Here is an 8,769-nt window from a genome sequence, read left to right on the forward strand (position 1 = left end):
CTCATGGGCCCAGCCGTTCCATGGCACCTGGGATCCTCCCGGACGGGGGCACGAACCCGCGCCCCCTGCATCAGCAGGCGGACTCTCAACCACTGCGCCACCAGGGAAGCCCCACATAACCTTTTTAAACCACATAAATTTGTGCAGCACCTTTAAAGTTTACAGTGCTTCTACAAAAACACCAGATTTAATTCTGGAAATCCTGATCAGTAATACTGAAAATAATGTAAAATACAATATAAAATTGAACCAAAATATCTTGTAACATTTAAAAATTGCAAATATATTTATTACAATTTACAGATTAGCTAACAGTTATATACACAAATATAATTTTAGCTATAAAGTCCCAACAAACTGGTTACATTTAAATCATTGGATCTGTAGAAGCCAATTTAGATGTCTTCTAGTCCCCTAACTTCACCTTCCTTAAATTACAAAAAAATAAAATCTGATAGTTTTGATTTCAAGTTAAAGATGACGAGATGGTGTTATCACATTTGAACACTCAGAAAAGGAAATTTTACTTGTCTGTACAAACCCTTTCATATGCTACATTGATACTTAAAGCACCATTGCAAGACTTTTAGGTGTGTAAAATGTTCAGTTAAAACTTCTAAGGATTTTAAGACTGAAGGTTTAACTTTGTTCTAACAACTAAAATTGGAATGAAACTGGTAAGAATTCTGTTTCTTCCCTTGTCCAACTTTAAAATGGTCCCTTTTGTCCTTATCACCGCCTGATCACTTCTTTTAAAGGAGGGTAGTAAATGGGAGAACTCTTCACCAGGCTTTTACGTATTTGGTAGTGAGGCTGGAATCTCAAGGGAATAATTCTCCAAAATCCAGTAAATGTAAAGATATTCCATTATTTTCATACATGCAGAGGTGCAAGATTTCAGAAACACAAAACACAACCTAAGTCTCTGAAAACAGTATACTTCAGTCTGGTTTTAAAAGAATGCCTACACATTTTCAAAGTTTTCTTTTCAAGGCAAGTGACACCTTCTTTCCAACTGACACAGCTGGTGTTTGAAACTTAGCTTATGTCCATGTTGTTACACTAGACTCTATAAATGCATTCCCTGTGATTACCTAAAATGCAGGGGCACAAACCACATTGAAGAAGGGCTCTGCAAAAATCTGACTTTTACTTGTACTCTCAGTGTTTAAGTATGAATATATATATACATATTAACACTAGAGGCAGTTCTTAGAGCAACCCAAACAAATAAAATAATGACCAGGTAGATTATAAACTGAGGTAGTAACCCTGCAAGCACTTCTGATGAAAAATTTGTCCCCACTCTGAAACAAGTTCAAAATTAAGAGGTCATCTATTCATGTTTTCCATTACCTGTGACAGGAGGCACATGAAACAAAAACAGACCATTAAGGAGTTGGTTAACATTCCCTCAACCTAACAAATGCACACCATGTAGAACTAGCTAAATAAACCAAACGCAATCAGTCACTGCAAAAACAGTTTGCTTTGGAAAATGAACATTGTCACTTTTGTTTATTAAAGATATCAGCTTTTTTCAAGTGGAAAAAAAAACAAAAGTAAACTTTGGGCTGAAGATATTAAGACTTTCTATTTGTTAAATCTATAGTTCTTTCCTGAAACTATAGGCCTTGCCATTACTTCTCTCACTATTAAAAAAGGAGAACACAATAAACTTGGATATTGACTGAAGTCTACATTTTACATTTCAAACTGGAAAGTTAAGACCTGCCCATTTCCAAGTTCACAATGCCATCCTGACAGGTTTTAAAAGTGACGGTGCTGAGGCATATTAATAACACTGGTTTTCTTTTGAGAGCACATACAACGAGACCAAATTGCTCTGAGATGTCTCCTATCTTCTTCCTAGGAAAATTCTAAGCTTTTAAATTTAAAAGCAACTATGATGCAATTATTACTTCTGGAGTCTTTTACAACGATTTCTACCTATTGAAGACACAAAGAACATCCCAAGTGGGAACTTTAATAATAACACATACAGAACCTTCTTCAAAAAAGAGTTTGCACAGAAATTAAGTATATCAGATGTTAAAATTTGGCAGAAATATGCAGCTTTCCCAAAGTAACAGAAAGTACTGCACATAAAGGTTTTGTGGCAGTCCTTGGAAATATCCTAGGTAGCGCTTAATCTAGAAATAAAAACCCACCACATATTTTCAACCAGTCACTTTTAGAAAGAAAGAAAAAAAACTACAATGACACAAGATAATGTACTTTAAGTTGGTAGTATATACAAGATTATTTTCTTAGCCTTGAAGTAGAAGGGCCAAATTACTGAAATAAAAAAATATAGAGAAAACATAACAGCCCATTAATTTCAGAATGTTCAGAGGGAAAAAAGAGCCCAAAGTTTTTAGACAGGTACACGTAATTTAAATTAGAATGAAAAATGGGCTTCAAACCCTATAAATATTGTTTCCCAAGAAAATAAGTTTTCAAAGTGCAAAATTACACCTTAAGAGGTCCCCTTTTCACTTCAGCAAGCAAACAACATTCAAAAACAAATCCAACTGAACAAAAAAGGAGGATTAGAAATCACACCATCTCATCCTTCATTTTCAGGGCTTGGCTTCAAACCTGTACATTTCTGAGTGGGATATGTTGCAAAAAAAAAATATTAAACTAGGTCACTGGATCCAAGTTGCATATCCTCTAAGAAAAAAGTCAAAGGACAGCTGCCAATTTTTGTTTTTAAAAGAAACCTCTCAAGTAAGAGGTAGTGTTTGCTAAGGCCAGAGGCTGTCACATCATCTTAACATTGCTCGAAAACATTAAGTCCTTTGAAGCACATTTCCTGGAGTCTATTAAACATTTTTTCTCTGTGCTCAAATGTCAAGCAGTATCCAATAGCGTCTTCTGTTTCTTGAATTCGTTTCTGGAACCTGCATCCATCCCGTGCAAATTCTTCCCATGGTCCTTTTCGATCCTCATCACCACTTATATAATACTCAGTAACTTCTTCAAGGAAGGTTACCTATAAAGATATAGACTAATTTTAATCTCAAATATAACAGAAGCAAAAGGAAGGAATGAAGGGAGGAAGAAAGGGAGGGAGGGAGGAAAGAAGGAAGGGTTCTAACTGACTAGATGGCACCTGAATAAAACAGTGGGCAAATGTCCCTTTAATTCCTTTCTCTTTCTCCTTCTCTCTCTCTCTCTCTCACGCACACACAACACACACACACACACACACACACACACACACACACACACACACACACACACACACACACACACACACACACAGAGTCCCATCCCGCATCCATTATCCGGTCAACCCCAGACTACCCCCTCCTGGTTTTGGTGTTAAAAATGAGTCCAGATGGGTAAGTAAAATTCTCCTGATGTTATTAATCGTTACTTTTTTTTAATCTTTAGGGAAATCAATTCTGTGATACTTTTCCAAATGACAAATGTTTCCAAACAAAGTATTTCAGAAATATATTCCTGGAGTCAATGCTTTTATTACAACACAAAAGCTTTAACAAGATCGTCACTTATTTCTATTCTTCCTTTTTCCAAAAAAATTTCACTTTTCAGTGCTTTCCAATTCTTGAATCATAAATATGTAGTATTATTCTTATATTATTACTTTTGTAATAAGAATACGGAAGAGAGTTACTTAATAAACAAACTGCAGCAAAATTAACGTATCTTTAAAGTTATGTTACTATAAGACAGACCGTAAAGATAAAAACCCTCTTTGTATTCCTCCTCAATATGCTATCACTACATATACATGAAATTGAGAATATTACAATATACATGATCACATGGAGTGACAGTCCCTTTTAATCCCTACTTAATTTCTAATATAGAAGTTTTTCTTTTTTATCAAACACCAAAAGTAAAAACTTGTTTTAAAACACGTTCAATAGTTACATCAGCTAATCCCACTGTGACCTACTACTTTCATTCCCTTTACATCAGGCCAAGGAATGCCCCCGAGGACAATTAGTAGGTATGTAATACCTTAAAAGTTATTGCATTCTAGTGTTACTCATTGTGTCACCAAGATAAATAACAACAACAAACATTTATATAGTGGTTATCATATGCCAGGCTCTTTTCAAAGTACTTAGCAATTTTTATCTCACTTCATCATATCAACCCTATGGGGTATGTATTACTATCATCTCCATTGTACAGATAAGGAAATCAAGGTAGGTAGGTTAACTGATCTGTTCAAATCACACAGCTTCTATGGGTGCATAAGGATTCAAACCCTGAGTCTGGCTCCACAATCTGCACAATGTTATGCCATGACACAAAGCATTTTAAACTCCCAGATCTGAAAGCCTCATTCTAAGAAGTAGGCACTATCCATTATTCCCGTATACCTAAAGAATGGCATGTAGTCAAAGGCTATAATTTTACCATATCGCAGACATAATCTTTTATAAATGTTGCTTCTAGTTCATAGTAATAGCTGAGACACATCTACTTGACTCATCTCAGTCTTATTCAATGAGCAAGCTAAAATGAGGCATGAGATTGGCCTGAGGTCCCTGAACAAGAAAGAGCTACCATTTTAAAGTCAAGGCAACTAACTGTGAGTTTTATCTACTCACCTCATTTAAACCGTGCAATAATTCATACAATAGTTATTATTATTATTATTACTTCCATAAGATAAATAAGTGAATCAAAGCCATGAGAGGTCAAGTTACTTCCTAGCTCTGGCTGTCTTCTCAAATCTCTTGGCCCTAACTACTCAGGAGTGGGGAACAAAGGTCTCCAGGTGCCAAGTGCTCGGTTCCATTGCCCCATTTCGCTTCTTATCTATTCATTAAATAGGTCATTTTGTCAGGGACCCTTTAAAAATATAGAGAAAAACTCTTTGATGACAGCATTTACAAAAGTGTAAACTGAAATTTAATTTTTAATATGCCTTATTCTGCTTCTATGGCTAAGACATAAGATTACCACCATTTAGGGACATTTTCTACCCCTGGAAGAGTTTCAGAGTATTAAGCTGGTCACTTGGAGCCAGTGGATGGTTCTTTCCACTTGAAACTTTGATGCTGCTGAATTTGAGGTCAATAATAATTTACCTACACCTTTCTCTTTCCAAATATAAGTAAAGAAGAAACTTTCCCTTCACAATAAAAGATACCCTGTGTATCTGGGGGGATCACTCTCCAATTAATAACTTCAGTTGAATAAACAATAGAGAAAAAAAAAGCAATTCAAAAGACTCCCAAAATAAGGTTACCTTGACAATGTGTTGAAAGAGTAAAATAAAATGCTCCAGGAAGTTTTAAGACTAGCCTGGGAATAGGAAGCAACTACTCAAGAAAACCAAATAAATGACCATCACTGTTACAAATGATTATTAACCTGTAGCTGGCCAATGATAACTAATAATGCTTTCTCAAGAAAAGGCAACACTATTTTCTGTATTGTTTTTGACTGTCAATCAAAATCCCAAATGTCCAAAAGTTTTTAATACTGAAATTAGTATTTTCTTTCATGGCAAAGAACCAGACAAATATGACTTGCTACTTGGTACCATCATCCCTTTGGGTTCTAACGGACAGGAATGAAGACACTGTTATCATGTAACTACAACACTAAGTGTCTGCAAACACCACATTTATTACCATTTAAAACTCTATGGCTATAATAGGACCTTCTCAATCTCTAGAATTAAATCGTGTACACACAAGGTTTAATTTTTCTGTTTCTTAAAAAAAAGTGAAAAGTTTAAGCTTGGAGGAAAACAGCCCAGAGCTGCCAATCCAAAAGAAAACAGCACCTTCGAGCTAACATCTATACAATGGCACCTTCAATTCAGACAGGAACAACACTCTAAGGAGGGAAGTGGGGGGCGGGGAGGCTCATTTCTCAATCCAAGTATATGAGCCTGCAGTCCTTCCTCAAAAATATGCACTATTATGCCTCCAGGAAAGTCATGCTGATATCCTTAACCACATCAGAACACGCAATATCAGGCATGTTAAAAGAAAGAAACAAACCTTTTTTCTCTGGATATGTGTGTGTCTTGCTCCAGAAAGAACCCCACCCTGTACCAAGTCTGGACATTCACTTTTTCGGCTCCCTGACAGTTGTACCTTACAGGAAAGTAAGCTGTGACACTCAGAAGTGGCCACAATAGACTCAGACGGCCTCTCTGAGGCTCGACAGCCTTTCCAATTTTTCCCTGATGTTTGAAAAGGAGCCTTAAAATTTAGAAGGTTGTAGGGGTCATCGGAATTACAGAAAGAATTCCACAGTTTGAGACTCTCTGCTTCATCTGCACTAGATTCCCAGTCATCTTCTTCCCCAGAATTATGGTCAGAAGACTCAGGAAGGCTTGCAGTCCAGGGAGGATTTTCTAGATTAGACTTGTCAGACAAATCCGTCTCTGAGTCGGAAGGGTCTCTGGGAAGAATTTTGGCAGCAGTCTGAATTGTTGCTGTGAAGTTTTGGGGATTATAAGGATCGACACTATAGAAAGAGTTCCAAAGGTGGAGCCCTTCTGAGTCTTGTTCAAGGTCTGATTCTGAGAGTGAGCTATCGCTATCAAAACCATCATCCTCAGCGCCGTCATCCCAATCCTCACCTTCTGAATCAGAACTTGTTTCCAGGTCACTGGCTGCACCTCCCAAAATGTAATCTATCAATTTGTTGCTACAGGCTGGTCTGGCAGAAATGGGAAGGTCATCGTCTATGTCTGAGGAGTCAATTACACTTATTTGGTCCTCTCCAGGCTCCTGCTCCGTAGGAACCTCACAAGATAGACAGCCTTCCGAGGTGCCCTGTCTCTCCAAAGCAAGGGGAACCTCTTTAGTCAACAATTCTACCTTCTCCTCAGTGGGTTCCTGAGCGGTGCCGGGACCGGCTCCAGCAGCGGGAACACACTGTGTTGCACTATCTCTGCGGTGCTTCAGATCCATCCGGAGCAGGCTGTGCTCTTCCTCCAGGCTGTGGTAGCCATGATCTTGGTCAGGGGTGGGTAACGCTTGGCCCTTGCTGTCCTGCTGAAGGAATTCCAGTCGCTTCATGCGAAGATGGTGGATTTCGGGCAGCCCTTCTCTAGAGAGAGGCGCACATCCCTGCAACGAGACGCAAGCCATCTCCGCGTTGAGGGGCTGGGGATGAGACGGGACCTCATCCAGGCAGCCGCTTTCTGGGCTCAGCGCCTGGAAATCGACCAGCTCGCCACTTCCAACGCTGCTCTGATAGCTCAGCTCTACCCGGGGCAGGCAGTCCAGATAGGAGGGGTTCAGCAAATAGGAGACGACGTTGGCACTGCTTAAGCGCTGAACGTTGAGAGGCCCGGAGGGCGAAGGGCCAAGTTCCCGGCCGGAGAACAGATTGGCTTGGAGCTCCACTCCCCACAGCTGCTGCTCTAGGAGAGAAGCGTGGGCTGCGGAGTCCAAAGTTCCTCCCTTGGCTTTAAGTTCCACTTTTAGATCTGAGGACGAGCACTGCCAGTGGATGCCCTCCTCTAGCCAATCGAAGGGAACGGCGGCCGCGTCAGCCGAGGGATCTAGCCGCAGCGAACTCAGAGATTTCGGCGCTGTGGGGGCGTCGGGTTCCTCCCGGGCCCTCAGGGCTCTCAGCACGCTGTAGCCTCCAGCAAAATCTAGCCATCTGGTCGGAATCATCCCACCGAAAAGCTGGCTCCAGATGAGCAGCTTCTGAAGCAAGCCGGGGAGCGGCGCAAAGAGTTGGGAAAGCAGCTGCATCCACGAGCTGCGCCGAGCCTCGGGCGGGGGACAAGAAGCCAGTTTGAGATCCCCGGAGTGTTCCGGGGCAGGAGGTGCGGGGAACTTGGAAGTGCCTGGTCGCGAGCGCCGAGGGAAGAAGAAGGGCAGCCGGAACCGGGAGTCCGCCCGCGGGGCGGCCCGTTCCCGCGATGCGTCTGCTGCCGGCTCCATCTCCGCGTTCTCGGCAAGTCTCTGAGGGAGGAAAGCGGAGCTCAGCGGCGGGCGGCCGGGAGGGACTCCAAAAGGCCTACAGAGTCTCAGCCTTGCCCAGCGGCGGAGTTGATGCCCCAGGCCGATCTCCGGGCCAACAGAAGAGCCACAGAGGAGAGCGGCTTCGGCCGCGGGCGGCAGACCACAGTCCGGAACGGCGGGCACAGGACGCGGCGGCCGAGGCGACATCCATCCTGGCGGAAAGGAGGTGTCCTAGTCCTCTCCAGCCCTCTCCACCATAGATAGAAGCCCTTCCGCGGCGGCGGCGGCGGCGACTTGCCAGGAGAGACTGACCGTGGAAAAGCCCCTCAGCTAAGCGACCCCGGAAGGGCTGGGCCGGCTGGCTGGTGGAAGCGAAGCTCAAAATGGCCGCAGGGCCAGCGCCGAAGCAGGACGCCTCCAAGCAAGCGGACGAGACGAAGGAGGGCGGACGGCTACGCCACCAGCTCAGGGCCACCGAACGTCACTCGCAGGATCAGGCGGGCGGGCCTTTCCGCACTCTTCCTTGTGGCCGCTGATTGGCCTAGCTCAGGTCCCTGTCGGCTTCCTTACTCTCGGTAGACGCAGCTCGCGCGAGGGAGATTGCATCAGCCAGGCCCAGCACTACGCGTGCGCACTTGCTGCTCGGCGGTCGCCTAGGAAACCGCCCCCTCCAGCCCCTCCTCCCCGCCCTTTGGGCCAAAGGGAGCGGCTTAAAGAGGTGGAGAATACCCTGGAAGCCTTTTAACGGCCTAATACACACCCAAGTGTATACAGATACCTTAGCCTTGCATATATCTAGGCAACACTGGGGTTCCAGTGTTGTTGAGTGCTAAGTAGA

At 42.7% G+C, this 8,769-nt stretch overlaps 1 protein-coding gene across 1 annotated transcript; it reads right to left on the reverse strand.

Moving 5' to 3' along the window:
• Positions 1-282: 282 nt before the first annotated feature.
• Positions 283-8,769, reverse strand: PPP1R15B (protein phosphatase 1 regulatory subunit 15B). The gene is given in 3 exon segments (XM_082670992.1): positions 283-2,820; positions 2,822-2,998; positions 6,003-8,769. Coding segments are annotated over 3 exon segments (2,367 nt in total). The 5' UTR covers positions 8,139-8,769; the 3' UTR covers positions 283-2,766.

This window comes from Grampus griseus, assembly GCF_964374135.1.
Source record: "Grampus griseus genome assembly, chromosome: 1".
NCBI classification, from domain to species: domain Eukaryota; kingdom Metazoa; phylum Chordata; class Mammalia; order Artiodactyla; family Delphinidae; genus Grampus; species Grampus griseus.